At 45.0% G+C, this 22,132-nt stretch overlaps 1 protein-coding gene across 1 annotated transcript in view; it reads left to right on the forward strand.

The window, feature by feature from the left end:
* The first annotated feature begins 224 nt into the window (after positions 1 to 224).
* Positions 225 to 22,132, forward strand: part of efnb1 (ephrin-B1) — a 54,999-nt gene continuing 33,091 nt past the window's right edge. Inside the window, exon 1 of the mRNA XM_070836648.1 lies at positions 225 to 532. Coding sequence (XP_070692749.1) covers positions 417 to 532 — 116 coding nt within the window. The 5' untranslated portion in view covers positions 225 to 416. The remainder of the gene's footprint in view (positions 533 to 22,132) is intronic.

Below are 22,132 nucleotides of genomic sequence, written 5' to 3' on the forward strand. Positions count from 1 at the left end.
CACGGCGCAGAGCTTCATCGGCAGCCGCATCGTTCAAATTGTGTCTCCAGAAAACTGTGCGATCGCTTAGATCCGTTTCACCGCACGTCAGATCGTGTCGGCCAGTTGTCTCTGCGGAGCTAGAAGGTCGCGGCGGAGGCTGTTTTTGTCTCAGCCACAGGTCAACCAGGACACTCGGGGGGCTGCTTTCCTTCCAGATCCGAGCAAGAACCAGTGGCTTCTGTGGACAGTTCAGTCAAGGACACGGGGGCCTGGAGATTTTAAGAAGTCGGACAGAAGGACATGTATCTGATATCGACCTCACATGCTCCCGACTGATCGTAGCTCACCTTCCCACCGGGCGAACCACACGTAAAGGCTGCCAGGCGCACTGTCCGACGCTCTGAGTTATCGGCACTGTCTGTACGTTCACCAGAATGGCGGGACTCGGTGGTTGGAAGTATTATCTCTGGATCTTTATTTTAATGTGCAGGTCGGCGCTACCTTCGGCGAAATCGCTGGAGACTATAATTTGGAGCTCGCAGAATCCCAAGTAAGTCTCGTATTTCATTTGGACAAGCAAACCAAACTCGCAGGGTGTGTGCGCAATGGAGGACTAACGTTACTGGAAAAGTTGCCATTGTGTGCAAGCTGGGTTAAATGTACTGTTAAATGTAGCAATTATCTAGAAAAGAACGTGATTTATTTAGCTGTAATTTCCAATCCTGCGCCGCAGAGTTCTGTGTTGATTTATTTCTCAGTGGGGAATTTCCCAACACCAAAGAAACGCAGTAGGTGTAAGCTTATACAATACACAGCAGGCCTCACTTAAATCACAATAATAGATGGTTCATTATAGGGATTTATGACGATATTACGCGCACCTTTTTATTACCAGACTTAGGCCAAAGTCTGCTCGGACTCTTTACGCATGACTGTCTCGGAGTTTCGGTCTGTCCACTTCTTCCCTGCAATTTCTTGTAGCTGATGTAATTAGCTGAGTAGATAATGAAAGAGAAAAGCATGCCAAGTGTGTCAAGGTGTAGCCAGCTCTACTGGCTATTTCTCCTCCCAGGAGCTCTGAACATGGTCTGCTTGACTTCTCCTCAGAGGGCCACACTGCGCCCCAACTCCCCTTTGCTTGCACTGAAGTTTGCCTACCAAAAAAAAAAAAAAAAAAAGTGTGATAAGATAGTTTCAGATATCAGAGGAAGAAAAGCTTGAAAAGGATTTAATTTTCCTTAATTGTCCTGGCTTGGATCCAGTCTAATTTCTCCACATCAAATCAAGGGCAAGTTTCTCAAAAGCGAGCAGCTGAAGCCAGACATTTTTCAAAAAATTCATATTACTCCCATCACAACAAGCAGAGTGAGCCCAGACTGCTGATAATAAAATACGCTCTGGTAACAATTATCACCCACTTAGACTTGACTCCCGCATTTGCATGATGTTGGAAAGCATACATTTGGGGGAAATAAACCAAAAGGGAAGGGGGAAAAAAAAAACCCCTGTGCTGTGTTCCTGTACGGTTTGAGCTGAGGAGCTGACCTTCATTTGAGCTCACAGCACAGAGGGGAAATGGAGAGTAGCTCGACCAGCTTATAACTAGAACTTACTCATTCAAGTGAATCCATGATTTATCCCCCAAATGTCAAATGTCATAGGAGCTCGTTGTGCAGTCAGTGAGTCTGAATATTGCTGCCATGTTCATTGGAGTGTGTGTAGAGATGTGTGTGTGTGTGTGTGTGTGTGTGGCCTGGTCCTAATGGCGAGACTACGGCCCATCAGCTTTTATTTGACTACGGCTATAGAGGTAGTGGAACAGTGAGCGTCATCAGACAGAGATATTACACACACACACATATAACACAAGCACGAAAACCCACAGCTCGTGTCAGCCATGAGTAGACAAATGAAGGAAAAAAAAAAAAAAAAAGAAACGGGGCAGACATTTATTGATTGATGATGTCACCTGGAGGGAATGTCTTAGAAGGTTACCACGCTGGTTTAGGGATTGCAAGATCATTTCTCCATCTGTTTCTCCGCTCTGCTCCTTGTAAAATCCCCATGCTGGCTGAATATTTCATAAAGTTCACAGTGGAACAATAATGCACTCTGCAAAGTGTTCTCTCAACCTAATTATCCAGCTCCTCTGTGCTTAGAAAACAATAGACAATTATCTTGCTGTGTGCAGACTTTGCAATAACAAAAGACAAACCTGTTTTTCCTCTGAAATGTATCAGTCAGCAGCAGTGTCTGATAGGCAATAAAAAGGAAGAATACTTGTACGGCAATCAGCATCTGTCAGCGCTGTTTGTTGTATTAAACGCCATCTCTCTGCCTCGGCCTATATTGCTCCATAGTGATAACAGAAAGGGAGAGACCTATAGAAACGTACAGTACACTATCTGGTGACTTATCTAGATTTATGACGTCTTACTTCCTGTTCCCACTTTGGGGAGCACTGCTGCCTCAGCTAATAAATTAATCTGGCCCTCTGCTTGCACACTGTACCACATACACAGAAAATATAACAATACCAGCGCCTCCCTACAGGCCATGAGTTATGAGACAAAGTATAGGAAACCAGCAGGTTTGGGCCACTATGGTGTGTGTGCTTTTTTTTCTTTTCTTTGTGTGTGTGTGTGTGTGTGTGTGTGCGCGCAGGCTTATGTGCAAGGCCCTCCGAGCGTTCCTGCTGTTATGGATTTCCATGTGAGGATGCTATCACTCCAGCTGCTGCATTATCAATAACTGGGGTTTGCTTAATTGATTTCCTCCCAGTGTGCTTGAACAGGCAAAATACATCATCACTGTAGGGCCGTCTGGGAAGAAGAAGAAGAAGAAGAAGAAGAAGAAGAAGAAACATCCCTGAGTTTTAGCTGTGCCGCTGGATGTGTTGCACCTTCTTGATATTTAATTTGAGGGCGGATGAGTGAAATGGCAAGGGTTAGAGAGGGGGGAAAATTGGGTGGAGGAGAAGGAGGCTGGATGCGTCAACGTCCCCAGTCGGTAAAGAAGCGTCTAACATTTGATCAGAGCAAATCGGATTAGCTCTCATTTAGCTGAGTGGGATTACGCCAGAAAATGTCACTTTGTTATGACTGATCACGTCCCATCGGTTTGGCTGAAGCTAGCAAAGCAATGTACAGGCATTCCACACACACACACACACACACACACACACACACACACTCAAAGTGTGCTCGGGAATGCTGCAGCGATGCCAATTTAATGATAATCTGACAAGGTTGCCATGAGTGGTTCCTGCACGTCCTCTAACCCTCCTCAGCTAATATTTACCTCATGACCTGTAGCTACCACAGCCTGTTTGCAGCAGCTCAGGAGACAAACAAGATGATGGGAGAGAGGCGGAAAACACACTCGCACACCTCTGAAAACACACGGCGAGGCAGCAGCCACAGGCGGGCCCGGAGTCTGCTGCACTGATTTTGAACTGGTTGCATTTCGGTGAGGCTTGGAAACATTTTGCAGACATTTTTTTGGCCTCCTCTGTGTCGGGTTTGAAGCCCGCAGAGATGCACAAAATAGCATAACAGAGAGAGAGAGAGAGGCGTTTGCCTCGATAAAAGTCAAGTAAGGCCTCTGCTGCTGCGAGTCTTTGCTTATTCATCTTATTTTGCCGTCCATTGACCTCAGCCGCCTGGCTCACAGTGCAACAGTTGACTGGTCTGGTTTATACGTTCCTACACGGTTTAAAGGTTCATGGAGTTTTATGATTAAGCTGGATTTGATTAGCGCCGTGAGATCTAGAAAACAGTTTTTTTTCACAAAACAGGAAAAAAAACAACTAATTTTGTGTTAAAAAAAAAAGAGAAAATAAAACTGCATTTGGAGATGAGGTGGCAAGTTTATGGTTAAACACCATTTCAAAACAACATAATTTCATTTGGCTGCTACTACTTGAATGTGTGTACAGAAGGCCTAATTAAAGTGCAAGTTTTGTTTTCATAATTAGCTTTTTCCGATAACATGATAGGGGGGAAAAAATGTTTTTCTTATGAGGTAATTAGGAAAAAACAAACGCCTGCCTTATCTTTGTTTTTAGAAACAGATGTTATCAAAGGAAATGTTTTAAAGGTTGGTCCTCGAACACCGAGGAACCTTTGACTCCTGCAAAGTGGTGTTCAGAAAAGCTTTACTAAGCTGACATTTAAATATAATGAGGATTTCAGCACGAGGTTAAAAAAACAAACTGCAACTGCAAAACTCGAAACTGCCGCAACCTGTTAAACAAGAGCCGGATGAAACTTCGGGACTAGACCAGAAACAGGATTTGGTGCCTTGCAAAGAGTCCAGTAAACGCTCCCCTCTGCTGCTCGCCACAGTGTGGGTCACTGCTGAGAGGGTCAGGGGCCTGCTTTTGTTTCTTCTCTGCCCCGCGCCCTGCTGCTTGCCCCCGTTACCCCTTGCGACGCACACCTTCGCTCTCCTTGCCTCCACCGATTTCCCCCTTTCTCCCCCTTTAGACTGTGATCGTGTTTCCCTCTGATAAAGATCTCATTACACACAGAGAGGACTTAGAGCCTGAGCCCCACTCAGAGAGTAGCAGGGACGGCCAACCAATAAGAAATACTTCTGGGAAGCAACTGGCCCGTGGTGCTGTAAAGGCACCCTGTGTCTCACTATAAGGACAGCTGCGTTTGCTTTTATGTGCGTGCGCTTCTGTGTCGACACGTCTGTTGTTTCAGCGGTGTGTAGCGACAGATTCTTCGTTTGGTTATCTATGTGAGGCACCTGGGCTCAGAAAGGGGCTGCAGTGCTTTAGGTTATTTCTGGGGGGGAAAATGCAGTTTTTCCATCATGGTTTCACTCCAGATGGACTCACTTTATCCGCTGGTGGTTTGGCTGCCACATCACTGAAAACTGATCATTCTGCTTTTTGTGTGTTATTGATGCGTTTATTTCTTTATATTCAGGCAGTGGTGCGCATGAAACCCAGTTTCATTCCTCTGGTTTGGGACAAAAAGCATTTGCAGCTAATTTTTTTTTTTTTTTCTTCTTTTTTTTGACCTACAGTTAAAGTTTCTTTCAAAACATATTACAGGGACTGATTCGCAACTGGAACAACAGCTGAATGCAATGAATCACTCGGAAGAGGAGCTGAAAAGATTAGTCATTCTATCGGTTAGCTGATCAAAAACAATCAACAGTGGCTTTGATAGCTGATCAGCCGCTGGCAATACTGATAGAATCTTCTGTTTCTGTAAACTATCACCATATCAATATATTGTGATATATTGCTATGTGGTACATAAATGCAACATCCCTGTTAGTACAACCTGATACAGCCAGAGGTGACTAATCAGAAGTAATAGACAAAGAAATCCATTGTGCAAATAATCATCAATTGTATCTCAGGATCAGACAGTGGGTATTAATCTTAATCTTGAGAACCAGAGTTAGGAACTACCAGACTCTCACATAGGTGTGACAGACATTGGCTTAGTTTGTCTGTTATGAGTCACAAACTTGTTGAGACTTAACATAATTGCTTTGGGGAATAAAACCGCATTAATTTAGAACCCAAGTGGGCCAAAACAAACACAAAGTATTAGATATTTGGTCTTTATCTGGTGTAGTAATTTCTAGTCCAATTATTTTGTCAAATAAATTACAAATCAATATGAGCTCTGTTCATTTTTACTCAATTTATGTGTTCGCATTAAATTAAAAAAGTCTTACATGAAAGGGACAAGAATAAGCTTATGGAAGTGAATTAGTGCCTGAGAGTGCATGTCGGTGTGCCATTGTTCTTTGTCCAGCCACAGTGGAGCATTAAGGAAGTGTTAGAAGCGTGCCAGTGTGCCCCTGTGAAAGTGTTGAGGGCCGAGCAGTGGACGAGTGTGGAGTGGCTGAACAGTGGCTGCCTTACAGGCAGTTAGCGACCCGGCTTCATTAGGCAGAGGCCTGGCTGGCAGCAACCAGGAAGTTCCCATTAGCTCCAGCTTTGCCAAGCAGAGGCACAGGCGCTGGCGCTGGAAAGCTTCCCTTAAGATTTCGCCTCGTTGCCTCGCCTGTCCTTCACAGAACCGAGCAAAAATGAAGGGATGCAGAGTTAGAGGAAGTGGGGGAAAAAGTTGGGCAAATGCGGGGAAAAGTCTGCCTTTTGTTTGCCATCTTAGTTCTTTTACATAAGAGCGGTAGAGAATAAGGGGATTAAACAGGAGAGGAAAGGAAGCTGATGTAGAGCGTTGAAACGCGGCCCTGGGCTCAACCGCACATCCTTTCAGTCCGGCATAGAGCTCCCAGATTACTTCCATGTGTCAGCGAGAGAGGGAAAGAGAGGGAGAAAAGAAGAAAGGGGGACAGGGAGAGAGAAGTTGAGCGATTGAAAAGCAAGCGGACTTGGATTGGTGGTGATCAGCGGCGGTGTTGGACAGTGGAACGGATCTGTGTGACAGCCATCTCTAAAACCATTACCCCTGCGGCTCCGACTCGGGAACTTGTAACCTCCTCCTCTGGACTGACCTCATAGACTTAACTCTTTCTCAGAGAACCCCTCTGTGCTGTGGAGGCAGAGCTCCTCAGACGCCAGGCCCAAGCAGCGGGCAGGCAACCTTAACAGCCAGCTGCACCACAAATTCTTTAAGACGTCATGAGTTGTCACCGGCATACAGGCAGCAAGGGATCTGTTTTCCTCTGGTTTGTGGCGCTCAAAAGACTTTTGTGGGGAGTTTTAAATTTAGAGTGCCAGGAAGGGGATGAGGGAACCCAACAATAGGACAGGACTAGGTGTGCATGTTTATTATCTAATAAAAAACTCTGTGGTTTTGCTGAGAAAATGAGGTTGTTAAATTATGATGTAAGTACAGACAAGTTTTTCTTCATTAGTTTTGTGCTAAAAAAAAACTAAACTATAAAACATTAGTTAAAAAAAAATCTTAAACTTGTTTTTTGTGCTTCTGCTTTCTTAGTAATTTTACCAGCTTTTGTTGGAGCTTTCAACTGCATCCACAAAACTACAAAAAGTATACGAGACAAAAAAGGTCTTAACTCAAGGTCCTCTTTTTAGCTTTACCAGTAATGCTTTTACTTAGCTTTTCTGTAGCTTTCAACAATTACTAGACAAAAGAAAGTACGTACTAGTAACTTACATTTATATAGCTTTAGTAGTAATTTTACAAGTTTTCCTCCTGGAGCTTTCACCATGAGCTACAATATTACAAAAAAATTTATAATAATATTACAATATTACAAAAACTGTAATATTGTACCTCAAAACAAACAAGACAAATCCTAACTCCAGTTTCATTAACTAGCCTCAAAAGTAATTTAACTTGCTTTTAAAAAAAAATATTACCATGAAGTATACTTCATCTGCTGAGGTCGACCACGGCACGCAGTTAAAAACTCTAAAAAAGCTATTATGTCAACCTTGAGTTAAGAGTTTGCAAACCTGTCAAACTTTACAAGAAAATATCCTTTTCTGTTCCCAAATATTTTTTAATCCTCACTCAAGAAGAATATAATATAATATAATATAACATAACATAACATGTCTTATGGGAACTGTTGAATCTCTTACCTGTAGCTCCTTAAGGGGAACCAAAGTGAGCTTTACTTTTGCAACTGATAGTATTTTACGAGTAGAGACTGGATGAAGCATGACCATACCCAACCAGCCCTGAACATATCATTAATGATCATCATGGAGCTCTTTGTTCACTGTTATGAGTACACTAATGGCGTGACAGTGTAATTGAATGGAGTGGTAGGATAATAGAATGATAGAATGATAAAGTAATGGAATAGTGTAGTAGCAGCCCCCTTTTCCCAAGGGATACCCCCCGTAAGTGTGTCAGCATGGCAGATGGGCGGTCTGTAACAACCCCCTCCCCGATGTTAATTATAAAGCATCATAATCCATCTATGGCATACAGAGGCAGGACATGGAGACTATTAGGGGGAGCATGGAAATGGCACAGTGTATAATCCTCAGGACTTTACCACTATTAGGCTCCCCAGGCATCAAGAAAAAAAACACTCATTTCTCCAGTAATCTTGTTGGAGCAGTCCCTTTCTTGCTGTGTGTTTGTGTCTGTAAATGTGTGTTCCAAATTTTCAGATGTTAACTGGAAGTTTGATTTATCTTTGATTTATTAATTTTTTTTTTTTCCCTCGTACTTCTTCTTTTTTTTATTTTTTCCCACCATGCCCACAGGCAAGACGGACAGCCCAAAAAGCATTTGAGTTTGTGTGTGTGTGTGTGTGTGTGTGAGTGTGTATGCATGCCTCCGTTAACCCATTCTGCCAAGTTTTGGCTCAGCCTTTTCTAAGCAAACTCCCAGCATGATCCCGGTCCCCCTTGTGCTGGTGAGAGGAGTTGGAAGAAAAGGCCTGTGGGACTCCTGCTGCTCCCAGGCCCGGACCCGGCCCCTCCGCCCACGAGGGCTGGGCCTGGGATTTGCTGCACGCCGGGGCTCTGTGTGGCAGCTGTGACTGACGCTTCAATCGCCTCTCCCTGGGACACCCCAGTGCAACCCTGCATTCCCTTTCACACCTCGGAAACGGGGGGAAAAAGACAATTACACACATATTCAGCAACCTCCCTCTCCCAGTCTTTCCACAATCCTGCATCTCTGATGTACAGCCATTTACCAGATCTATAAAAACATTTCTAAAGTTTCTGTGTTGTGCAAATAAGTCCTCTTTCTAAACAACTTGCAAATTAGTTTAGCTGTCTGGACTGGTCTGTCTGCTATTTTATTATATATTTAAAGTTGCTCTTGTTTACTTAATTTTTCCTTTGCCTAAGTAAACAGTACAACTCGGCTATTTCCTTCGCATTTCCCTTGATATTTAGAAAATGTAAGTAATGGAAAAAGATTTGAGCCTTAAAGTGGAGTTAATGCTATCATGTATGGATTGTCAGTAAATTGAGTTTGTCTCTGGGCTATTGGAGCAGGGACTCGAAAGCCAGCGGGATTTAAGTCTCTTAATTGAATTATTTTGATTGCTGACTTGATTGATGGAGTCAGATGTGGAGCATTTTCCGTGAGTTTTTGTCTGACTAATTCTTCTTCCAATAGAGCCATACCAGACAGATACAATAGGAACCTGCAATCAATCACAACTGCAACCCCGAGCATTTTGTTTTGAGAGAAATGTGCCTGCCATCAGGTCCGAGATCCACAAGCCATCCAGACAACGTAAAACCAACAATGACATCAGATAGCGGAGCACTCTAAAGTCTAATCTTCCCATAATGCCATGCTAAACCCCACAGAGACCCACGGCAGGGAGAAAGGCTTTTTTATGCCCCAACGCTGCTCCTCCTCCCATGGCCTCTGGCTCTCTGTGACTGTGTGTGTGCGTGTATGTGTGTATGAATGTATGTGTGTGTGTGTGTGTGTGTGTGTGTCCATGCATGTTGGGAAGAGAAAAAGAATTCAAGAGTGAATGGAGATGTCACTGTCAGACTCTGGCCTCCACATGAATCTGCTCCAGAATGGCCATATTGGCAGCTTGTGTGTGTGTGTTGAGTGAGAGAGCCTGTCGGGGGTCTGCCGTTTCCCCTCCACGCCGAGTTCTTGCGGCCATGATTGGAGCGCAGCAGGACACAGGTCTGTATTTCATCCTATTCATATGAGGGAGGCCGTTTCATCTCCCACACACATGTTTCCCATTAGATGTGTGTTTATTCTCCCCCATGATGTGCTTTGCCATGGAAGCCTCTCATCTCTCCGATATTGGAAATAGGAGTGACGGTCTGCTAAAGCAAACACAATATCCCCAAACTCTCCGCTCCCTTTATGAACTCTGCAGAGAAGAACAAGGGCATTGCGCTGACTCGATTTAATGAGTGACCGCGGTAGTTTTACCTCTTATGGCTCTGTAGTGTAATATTTCACACTGTGATTTTAACTTGCTAATCTTAATGTGTGGCGCTTTTGTGCTCCGCTGTCTCATCTCCCATTTCCTCCTGCACTGAAAACTTTGACTACTTTTAGCTATTCTCCTCATCTGTCTCCCCAGTCCCCCTGCTGTGAAACATGACAGCCCAAACCTCCAGCACATCACTCCTCTCTTCTCCTCTCCTGTCTCCAAGATGAAAGCTTTTCTTTGCAGACAAACCTCAGTGGGTCCTTTCTGCGCACCCGGCCCGAGCCTGTGTAGCTGCTTTTAGTAGCTCTGTTTGCAGCATTTTCTGATTTATTTATACATTTCTGATTGTAGCACCTCGTGCTTGTCAAGAATCTCAAAGTCGCAACCTTGCATGCGCATTATGCTGGCTGAGTCAAATTCTTATTTGAAATATACATGAATTCATGAATATATTTATTGTCGCGAAGCCCCTGTACATCCGGGAGAGTCTCATTTCCTGCAGTGGCCCTGCTCTGGAATGGGGTGGCGTGATTCTTGAAGGCGCCCCACATGCGGCCACCAAATAGAGCTGCCTGGTGCACCTCTCACACAATGGAATGGTGGAGGGAAGGGAAATGATTTGGCTCCTATTTGAGGGGCTGAAGCAGTCGCTTCAAAGCAGTGTGCCTGGCTGAGGCTTTAACCGGCCTTCTCTCTGCATTAGATGTGCGTCCTGTGATGAGCCTTTGAAGGGTGCGGGCAGTTCTAGCTGGGAGTTTGAGATTGCATTGCACGGGTGTTGGGGTTCGGCCTTGCAAAGAGACTTGCAAGTCGGTGACTTCAACAGGATTGTGGCGCTCTGCTTAACTAGGTTGGACTCGAATTTTGACCTGAAAGCTGCAAAGTGACACGGGAAGAGGGCTGTGCCACATTTGGATGCACACAAACATAAATATATATATATGTAACAGCGGAAAGTGGTGTGGATGTGTGTGTGTGTGTGCTTCTGTGTGTGTGCGTGTGCACCAGCTCAGGAGTCAGCTGTGGTTGGCTTGTGCAGATTAAGGTTTGAGTGTGCGTTACAGATGGTGGTAATAATGATCAGATAGCCCTTGTAATGGAGACGGCCCAGTTTGTAATGGCTTCCTAAAACAACACATGGAGCGTCTTTACGAGGCCACAATCCACACGGTTATCACAGAGCGAACTGTGTGAATGAGAATAGTATCATGTCAAACAAGCTATTTATTAGCACGCACATCACACACACACACACATTTCATTTTAATACCGACAGCCTGCATCTTGCCTGCACTCTGCTTGTTAAAGGCGAGTGTTATCAGCGGAGACACAGACTCCCGCTACACCAGTTAGCCCATCCTCCCCTTTTACATTCACTGTTAATGAGCCTAATGATGTGTGTCTCCGCGATTGCATCAGTCAATATGCTGTTCAATATGGGTTTTAGAAACCCACTGACAACTTAAGCATGTCCGCCTGGATAAGATCTCCCATCCAGGGGAAGGAAGAAAGAGCAACTAATTTGTCTTGGATTGGATGGGACATGTGTAGCTGTCTTTTACAATCATGAGCTGAGATTGTAAGCAGAGAATAGACTTGTCACTCAAATTCTCTGATAAGAAGCTGCTTTTAAAACACAGAAGGCAGCCGGGTATTAAAAACGCGGTGTCCTAGTTAGAACGACGCCTGGTTCTCTCTTGTATGGAGATCTGTTGTTTGTTTGGTGCGGATAGTTTTCAGCGTTTTTTTTTTGCCCTTCTGTTGTGATCCTTTATGATTTCAGTGTGGGTTTAGTTTCAGTTAAGTTTTTATGATTCAGAAGGGGTTTAGTAGGAGTTTTATTTCACTTTATGTCAGGGGGTGTTTAGTATGTTAGAGACCAGGGACATTTAGCTTTATGCTTTTTTGGAGAGGTGCCGCAGGAGTTTAATGGTTTCAGTGTAGTGATTACAGATGTGCCTTTTTCACCGCATCATTTTTAGTCACATTAGTTAGTGTAGCATTTAGCACATGCAGGCCTATTTTATACATTTACTTTACTGTGCTAATGTTGGTTTCTTCCCACAGTGAAAAAAAGTGCAAGCAGAGACCCCTGTGACACTGATAAAAGCCGTTTCTTTTATAAACCACACAGCATTTGATTGATCTGTCCCGTGGTCTTGATCCCTGGGCTTTGCTGATTAAACCTATCCATCAGCCTCTCTTATCAGCGCCCTAACAGATCGACTGCAGGACGCTGAACTAAAACCTGAGCATTGTTGTTACACAGAAAAAGTCAAAGGCTAAGGATAGGGAGGGAGAGGTTTACCAGAACTCATCTCTTCAAGGCCTTGTGAACAAAGCAAAACAAAATGCCCACTATGTTATTTTTAAAAAAATATCTCCTGTAAAAAAAAAAGGCTTTGCGATAAGTATCTTTTCGTGCGATTGTCTTCTGCTGCACTCCTACGCACTTTTTTGTATTGGAATAACCTCCAAATGAGGTCGAACAGTGGCATTGCAGATTGTGACATGAGTGTTTCCCCTCTAGTGGGAAATCATAAAGTAATGTTTCCTGTCCACAGAGTGTCAGCTCCACACTGGTGATGTGACCCTGCCCCCGCGGTCACAACTCACACAGACATCAGCCAGATAATGACATCTCTTTCACTGACAGGCTGTCATTCACATGCCTCTGCGAGCGTCGGCACACACACTTTGCTGTACGCACGCAGGCATGCTCTTGTGCTCGCTTAAAAAACGAGGACAGACGAGCATGGTCGCCGTTATGAATCATCTGAATGATTTGCAAGTCAAATAGCCAGTTTCATAAGATGTGCCTGTTATTTTCTGAAATAAATTTGAGTTTCTCATCTTCCGGGTGACTGTTAAAGCAGATACATCAAGGCGACTAAAACGTGGATGATTGCATGTCACTTTGCTCTCATTTATCTGCAAGCATCTATTACCATCACGTTGTCAAGTCAATGAAAACAGCACCGGAAAAGCCAACAGATGGGCTTTTATAATTCACAGATGTATACTCTCGCGACAGTTTGTTAAAGATAAAGCCTCTTTTATCTTTCGTCTCATCTTACACTTCTTAAATTGCATTAATTTATGATTCTTAACATCCGGAAAACAAACTATTTCACATATTTCAACATAAACACAGACTTTTGTGGCGGATAACAATCACCGTCACCGTCACCGCCTGCTTGCTGTTTTTTATCGTCACTTTACAGCATGTCAAGATCAGATAGTGCAGAAGATTGCAACTTGCTTCTATATCAAGAAACAATCAGGCTGAGTTTACAGTGCCAGAATGTCATGTTCACGAAGATGGTTTATTGAAATCCTGCTAGAACATGCCCTGCAGAAGCAGGTGTGGGCCTGTTATCTCGCCTACTAGCCACTAGCTATTTTGGGGGGAGGGAGCTGTGAACGCTCCCCAAATGCTAGATGTGAGAAGTTGCCTATGTGGCACATTCATTAACCTGGTATCTAGCTAATCTCCTGGCTAATTCATTTAGTCCTCCAAGCACTCCTGTGTATTAATATCCTCTCTGTGCTGCCGCTCATGGGATGCAGTAGGAGCGTAGCCATGGCGATGATTGTGTCATTATTTTGCAGTCAGATGAGTGATATCCCAGAGGGCTGTAGCTGGGTTGTCCAGGCCAGTTGAGAGGGACTGATTAGAATTGCAAATGGCCGCCAAGTGTTGTGTTTATTGTGTGTCTCAATATTGGAGACAATCAGGCGAATCAAAGCCCTCAGCTGGAGAGATGGGACTGAGGCACGGTGGGCCTCTCTGGTTGGCACCGTGTCCTCAGTGCTTGCACAGTGCTCTCCCCCCCCCCTCCCTCGCCTCCTCTCTCTGTTGCCCTCTCTCTCAGGCCGACTCTGTCGTGTGTATAGGCCCTGAAGTGCGTGGACACAGCTGGAGAAAGCGAAGGAGAGACAGAAAGAGCCACTAAATCTAGTGCACTCAATCATCTGTAGTGTGGCGGTCCTCTCACACAGCTGAGAAATATTAAACACGCTTTATGATAATGAAAGCGTTGGCAACAGACATAAATATCAGAGGCAAAGTGCTGTAGGATTAAAATGTCTTGTACGTTTGCTCATAACACAAATTTGTCATTGATTTCATGGTTTCCTGAATCATTGGAGACAAAATTATCAGCTTTTCATTAGTGGAATTTCTTTTTTTCCCCCTCCAAAGCCTCGCTCTGATGACGTATATCAAGTCACATATTAAGGGCTCAGGAATATTCACATTTCTGCACGCAGTTCTGGTGTCAAGCCCTCCAAATGGAACCTATTGGCAGCGTGCCCTTGTTATGGCTGGCCGACAGACTGTGGTGCAAAGTGCTCTAAACACACACTTTCTCCTCAAATCACTTGTGAATTGTTCTTCGTCAACGGTCGGCCATTAACGGCGTTATTGACTCGCTGTTTGTACAAGGTTCGTCGAAATCCATCCGAAAGCCATCTAGTGCTGTTGTGTGAGACAGGAAGCTAGTGTTTTCGCTCGCAGTGTAATTCACTCTGTCAGCTGCACACAGGGAGGCCCATCTTCTCTTGTTTCGCTACTGTTGGCCTTTAAAGAATGTGTGTGTCCATAACATACATGCACATGCAAGAATGCGCATGTGTGTGTGTGTGTGTATGTGTGCGCGCTCATGCATGCATATGGCCCTGTTCGAACATGGGATTATTCCCCAGGTCATACCTATTCCCCTTATAGCTCCGCATGACCAGTCACAACAGGCATGTGTGAGGCCCAGGTACGGGCATGCACAATGAGCAGGTACTGCTACAGGGAAATTACTGTTAAAGCTAAGTTTTATTGCACCACACACATTCTCCCAAGCTTGTGCCGCTGTGGGCTAAATGAAAAACCAAGTTAAGTGGAATGTGTTCACACTCTGTGAGAATCCTTTAGATTTACTGTGAGTTTTTCCCGTGACTTCTGAATGGAGAGAACGGCAGCAACAACCATAAGACTCACAAGATATCTGACATGATATGATCAAGAGTCACAAGCCTTGAAAGGCAACAGTCAGTGCATATGAGAAGCTGCATCTCAAGGCCTGTTTAGACAGCGCTGTGTGCCGTTGAGCTTGACAAGTAGTTGATGAGAGAACTTTACAATTGTGTGTGTGTGTGTAAGAAGAAAAAGAGAATGCTTGAGAGGGAGAGTGTGTGTCAGATCGCCGACGTGGCTGTTTGTGAGTGTGTGAAACTGAGGAGAGAGTTCATGAGGTGACATCTCGTCAGCTGTTTGACTTTCCCAGTTTCCCAGGGAAGCAGTTTCAAGAACAATGCAGACGAAAAACCACCAACCACCGACAATTGAAACGCCACAAAAAACCCTGGCGCTGTTTGTTGGTGACTGAATTATTGCTGTTACTTGAGATTGGAGACAGGGGAAATGTGTGAGTGACTGCACTGTGCTTGTAGCAGACACATATCACCTACCGGACTCTCCTACCCATCCATCTCCCAGCTCTCCTCACAATAGCAGGAATACATTAAAAATAAAAAGTCAGTGAGTCAGGAGGGAAGGGGACGCAAGATAAATATTGTGTTAGTATTTCCCTCCCTCTCTCTTGCAATTGTCTCTCACACTGACAGATGAACAATGAAAGTATTTTGAACTTTGCTGCGTGCTATCTTTTACTTCAGGGTTCAGAACCGTGCTGTCAAAGCCAGACGTGTTCTGGCAGAGATTGATTGATTTGCTTTCTGTGAGCCATGTCTTCCCTTTGTTCTTCTAGGATGGCTTTGGTTTCTCTCCAGTCTCTCTGTAGCTGTGTCGTATTAACACCTGTTAACAACGTACAGACTCTTAAAATAACGATTCAGCTCCCTTGATCACAAAGGGCTGCCGTAAAATTCAAATTGGAAGCAGTTAATTCAAGATTCTGAAAGAGACACACCTAAGTCTTTCTGTAGCGGTGCTTCAGACGGGTGGTGGAAGGCAAAAAAAAAAAACATCTTTTCAAGGTTCCATGTCTGTCAAAGAAGTAGTCTAGTATGCTTATTCGATTTCTTGTCAGCAATTAGAAGAGAAGATTGACGCCAGTCTCATGTTTGTACGCTAAATATGAAGCTACAGCCAGCAGTCAATTAGGTTAGCTTCACTTTAGGACTGGAAACATAGAAAAACAGCTCTGTCCAAAAGTAACAAACTACAACTACCAAACCAAAGCGGGAAAACCAGACATGGCAGTGTTACAGGTGGTGCTGGTCAGAATTATATACCTTTTTTTGTTTTTCTTTATGCTAAGGGAACTGATTGCAGCTTCATATTTACTGTACATTTATTAAATGATAAGATAAGATAAGATATTCCTTTATTTATCCCACAATGGGGAAATTTCAAGTCAGCAGCAGTTCTGATTCACACATACAAGATACAGTTCAATCTTCTAATCTAACTAAGAAAAGCGAATACGTTTTAGTTCCCCAAAATGTGGAGGAAGAGAACGCCCGTTAAAACCTGAGTGTCAGGTTTATTTGGAAGATGTCTTGTGACTGATCACACGCTGATCTGATTCCCAGATGTGTTGGTGCCAAAAATACTGCTGACCACGGCATCCAACCCCCTCCCACCCCTCCCACCCCCCCCCCACCCTGATGTATCAGAGAGCCGACTCACTGTGACTCAATCATTGTGAGCAAAAATTTGGTAACTAACTTAAGCTACAAAGCGTAGCCTGACTCTCATCCTCAATGAGCTTTCCACTTTGCTTCATTATTCAGTCTAAAACTGTGTTCCCCCGAGTAATTTTTAACCATGCCAAGATAGGAGGGCAATTGTTAAAAATTGAATTTAACCATGACTGGCTCTATCTAAGCCAAACAGAATTTAAATAACTAATGTATAATCTGCAGCTGTGTGTGTGTGTGCATGCTTGTGTGTGTGTTTATTAGCACATGTGATGTGCTGATTGAGTAGCGACATTAAAGGGCTGGTTTCTCTGAGAAATTCTTTCTGAGGGCTTATTGATGGGGTCAAAGATACAGAGCAGAAAATGGCTGCTGGTTAACAACTAGGGCAAGCTGTGTGGATTTGATAATGGTTATGATTCTAGTTTCTCCTCTGCCTCCCCAACCGGGAGAGAAACACAATCGGGTGAGTTTGAGAGATGCTATTGTTTGTCTGGGAGGTTCTCCTGCTTTCTCCCCTCCTGCTCTGCTCGGCACTGATTACAACCTTGCATCCTGGTCCAGCTCTTGACTCTCTGCTCTGCAGCTCTTGGTCCCGGGGGATTCCTCTATCTTCGACTGTCCAGCCCCCCCCACCACCACACACACACACACACGCACACACACACCAACTCTGGCACGTTCGGGCTGTCACACACACTAACACACACACGCACCGTCACCCACTCAGGCATGTATAGACACACGTATATCTGCACACACTGTCACACAAACACGCTCACACATATAGTGGGTTCGGGCCAGGCGGGTTTGGCAGCGACTGTAGACTGGGCCTGTGGAGAGATCTTTACGGAGCATGCAGAGCCCATCTGTGGCTGCTCCTCAGTGATGGGAGGCAGCTGGCTGTATGTGTGTGTGTTTTTGCATTTGTGTGTGTTGTGTTGTGGCCAGGGAAGGAGCTAGGGGAGGAGGAAAGATGCTTGTGTGTGTTTGGGTCAGAAGAGCAACCTCAGAATGAGGGCTAAACTCAGGCTGAAACTGACCCAAGCTCTCTCGTCTAGCCAAATCTTCTCTTCTCTTCTCGTCTCTTCTTTTCTCGTCTCTTCTCTTCTCTTCTCGTCTCTTCTTTCCCCCAGCTCTCCAGCTGGAAGAGCTCAGTCCCTGGGCTCCGGGATGAATAAGTGGAGACGCAGAGTGCACCAGTCTGGGCCTTCTCTTGCTGTCAGCGATACCGTGGATGACGTTCAATCACAACCGCATACACCCATGCTCGCTTAACTTCCCCTGCTCTTAGAGAGGGATGGGCTCGGCACTGACAGAAACCACAGAGGCCATAAGAAGAAACAGATTATGATCTTTCTCCTCCCTAATGACTTCTGACACTCCTTTCGCTCAACAGTCCTCTTCAGCCTGTTCGTCTAGTAACAACGTCCACTTCTGTCCTCCTTGTGGCAGGGCCATCTGGGCATCATCTTGTTAGCTCATTACGGCCGCCGATGGTGTGATGCTAGTCCCTCATGTGACAGTGATCGAGGGCAAGCATACTGAGCTTGTTTGGTGAACATGAGAGGTGTGTGTCAGCGGCGCTCGTATGTGCGCGCGCGTGTGTGTGTGTGTGTGTCTGCTATAACTCGCCTGTGTGCAACTGTTATGAGTCACGCTGAATGTGATTTGCTCTGCATGCCAGCCTGTTGACTGAGCTAACCGAAGCTAGTGTGTGTTTGTCTGTGTGTCTGTGAGAGAGAGAGGGTGTCTGTGTTCACACGTACAAAAGCAGTTCTCTGCAGGGTGGAATTCAGGATATTCTGTCCGTCTTTTTTGCCTCTGACATCTTCATTTATGTCCCTCTAATGGGGACGGCACAGAGGGAAAATCCTTAGTGTTCTGCTTTCCAGCAAGTCACTGTTGCCAAGTGTTGAGTCTTGAGTTTATAGTTTGTCCAATACCCATACCCGTTGGCGAGTTTGTCCTGCTTTTGTATAATAAGGGTCAAATCCTTCCTGCTTTGCTAAACAATTCTGGAGCCAGATGGGCCTTGTTTTGCTTAATTTCAGGATCCTTGTGTTTGTTCTTCTGTCTCTGTATGTGTGTGTGGCCTGCACCAGCACAGAGGCGACTTGTTTACTGTGTTTGACATGTGAGGAAATCGGTGTGTGTACACAGCGGGGCGTGTGTTTATGTGTGTGTGTTTACAGTCAGGCCTCCCTAAGAACATCTTCCCCTGCGACAGCCTGACAGAAGCCAGCTATGTATACAAGCACTCGGGTCGGGCCCCCGGCTACGAGCGAGGACCTGTGACTAGCTCACCTTTCCATACCATTCCTTCATATGTGAGAGGAGGACGGGTCGAACTGGTTTCAGATCTGTTAGTCATCTAGCCAGCAGTTCACGTGACTGGGCAGCATTACAGATGTGTCGAATTTCTCTGGAACTGTACAAACATACTGACAGTTTGATGATACGTGCCTCTCTCCCAACTATGAAATGATCACACTGTGTCAACAGCCCTCAGTGGATCTTAAACACACATCAAGAAGGAAGTCATTTCACAGGCTGCTGTTTGAGGGTTTCCATTGTGTGGCCGAGTGAGCTCTATCTTGATAGATCTGAAAGCGGTTTGAGGCTGAGGCAGTCCCGGCAAGCACATAATTATTTAATATTGATTGACTTGACTGAGAACAGGATGCGTTTGTAGCCTATGATTACACAAAACGTAGACTGCCTCAGGCTAGTGAATCAGCTTAAAGTCTTCGCCACTATATACATATTATAGAGCTCAACTACAATGCTATTTGCCTATCATGTCTTTGTGTTCTTCGCAGACTTAAGTGTGGCTCTGTCATGTGGTTATTGCAATGTGTCACAAGAAACCATTAAATCTATCCTATGGAATAGTGACTGAATCGGCTGTAAATGTGTCCGCCGTATGGGAAGCGTCATGTGTAATAATAGGGGAAAGAAGCAGCCACACTGATTTTGTGGATAATGGAAGAGAGAAATGATAATTGGTAAGGGAACACTTTTCCTGGCGTGATAATTACCACGCAGAGAGCAAGGGGAATAGAGTACCTGTTGTGGTGATGATTGTGTGTGTATATGTATGTGCGTTTGTTTTTACACGGTGCACTCTGGTGCTTCACAGGCCAGAGAGAAAGAGGGAAAAATTGAATGTCGGGTCGCAGCAATGAGGCAGCAAGTGGAAGAGGTAGTACCTGCATCTCAGCTGGCATGTCCTCCTGGTGGAGATGTATTGCCCTGTGTACATGGTAGAGGATAATTGATTTTAATTGATATGTATGGCATGTTCATGCTGCTGCTCAGGAGGAACAAATCAATTTGATACCATTCTGTTGATATGAGCCGTCTCTGCCTCTTTCTCTCACAGTTCCTGTGTCTCGGGCCCATTCATTCAGAGGCCGAGGCTGCCTGCCAGTGCTATGCTCGGGGCAGAGGCCTGAGTTGACTGGACGGGGGTGGAGAACACTGGGGGAAGGGCTGGTTTGAGGCTCTGTAAGGGGCTTTGAGTGGGCCTTAGTGTAGGCGGCGTTTTATATGAAAGTCGGTGAGGGCAGGACGCTTGAATAGGGGTGGCTGGGAAGTTGGGCTGGGAAGGTCCAGGATGCACCCCACGGTGCTTTTGTGTGCTCCCACATCCGTGTGTGTGTATGTGTATGGCGAGGTGGGGGGGTGTGTGTAGCATATGTGAGATCATGTGCTCATATTCACCAGTGGAATGTAAAAAGAGAGAGGAGGGGGTTCTCCTCTCGCCTCTCTCTTCCTCTGCTTCGTTGTTTTCTGTTCTCTCTCTGCTGTGCTCTAGCGTAGGACTGTTTGTATAAGCTCTTTACAGGATTGAGTACGCCGTGGAGCCGTCCAGATGAAACAAAACCAACCTCATTTGGTTGTTTTGAAAATGATTCTCTTTATTTTGTTTGGTTCAGGCAGATCCACCTCGTTTGACATGAGGGGAATAAAGGCTCTCTCGCGTTCGGGGTCATTTCCCAGAAACATCGTTTGTATCTGCACGGCTCTTCCTGTGTGCACTCAAGCTTCTTTCATCAACAGGTCTTATAAAGTCTCCAGACAACATGAATGAAAGATGCAATTCAACCTCCCTTTTCCCCCCTTTTTTCCCTTTCGACCTTCTCAAAAGTACAATAATCTTCAGTCACTTGTCTCCTCCTCTCCATTGCGTAGCTGTGTGTAGCACCGGAGTGGCGCTGATTAAGCCAACAGAGAGACAAACGGGAGACAAAATCCCAGCCCACCAGTTTAGTTTCACATCCTGGACTGGAGCTGGGCCGCAGCTTGCCAAGTGGAGGGCTTTTAAACTGGGCTAAACACTAATTGCTGCCCTATTTCTTTTATGTTGCTTCTTTCCCATCTGCGATGGCGCTTCCAGACCTCCACAGCAGCCAGAGCCTCATTATAGCAGACAGTTAACAAAGGCTGGGAAACAGAAGCGGAGAATTCACTTAGGATAGCTATCTAACCGCCAACTAGGAGGCCTGCTTGGAAAATTGAATCAATGACAGGGGCCGGTTTGTGATTAAATCCTTCAGGGATATTAAGATATTACGATTTTGGAAATCTTAATTATTCATCTAAATTGTTGCGGCTCTCTTTGATAATGGAATAAATGGGTTGTAAAACTGAGAAGTGGGGTGTAAGGCTCATTGTTTTATTTGATAGCCAGGCTTTTAAGTATTTTTAACACTGTTGAAACAAAATGTTTGGAAAAAAAATTGCCAACAATTTCCCTACAAAGAAACAGAAAATAGAAAACACCTACTTGTTGAGTGAAACAAATCAAGGTCTAATTGTGATGTTTGTCAGGTTTTTCTATTTTCCCTCTGGTTTCATGCTTGTTTTTCTCTAGGTGTTTTTTTTGTGTGGCGAGAGGGGGAGGGCGAGGGAGAAGGGTGAGAGAAAACAGAATGAGGGAAATGTTGAGGAGGTGAATGAGAGGGAAGGATAAAGGTAGGGGGAATGAGATTGGGGAGCAGAAACAGAGGGGGCTGAGATTGGAGGGATAGAGGGAGGAATAGAGAGAAGGTGGGGAGGAGAGGGGGTGGTCAGCAACAAAGCCTAATGTTACCATGGAAACTTGTTTATGCCTCACTGATGCATCTTGTAGATCCAATTAGAGGCTGATTGTGTCCATGTCTTCATAGACACACGCACGTGTACTCTGGCGCGGTGTGCACGCACTCACACACACTCACACACACACACACACACACACACACACATGAACATATGTACACATGTATACACACACACATGGGCACATGCAGAGTGTTGCTGCTGAAAACCAGCAAATTGTTGGGAGAGGTAGGACAAAGGATACCCCGCGTTCTCTCTCTTATCGGCCCTTGAATTAGTGCAACCCCTCCCCTCACCCCCAAGCCCCCTCCTCACCCCCATGGGCCGCAGACAATAGCGTGGAAATAACGTCTCACCCGCTCTCAAGTCCCAAGCCTCATACGAGCGGCCCAATCCACATCACCACAACATATTTAGTTAAAAACCAGGGGGGCTGACGGACAGGATTTTGACCGTTTTGCGAATTTCATGTTGCATTTATCTCTTTTGTGAATGAAGTCATTTATTCGTTAATGTCCCTGTCCAAGAAGAATAGCCATGA

Source organism: Pempheris klunzingeri, chromosome 9 (genome assembly GCF_042242105.1).
Source record: "Pempheris klunzingeri isolate RE-2024b chromosome 9, fPemKlu1.hap1, whole genome shotgun sequence".
Taxonomy (NCBI): Eukaryota; Metazoa; Chordata; class Actinopteri; order Acropomatiformes; family Pempheridae; genus Pempheris; species Pempheris klunzingeri.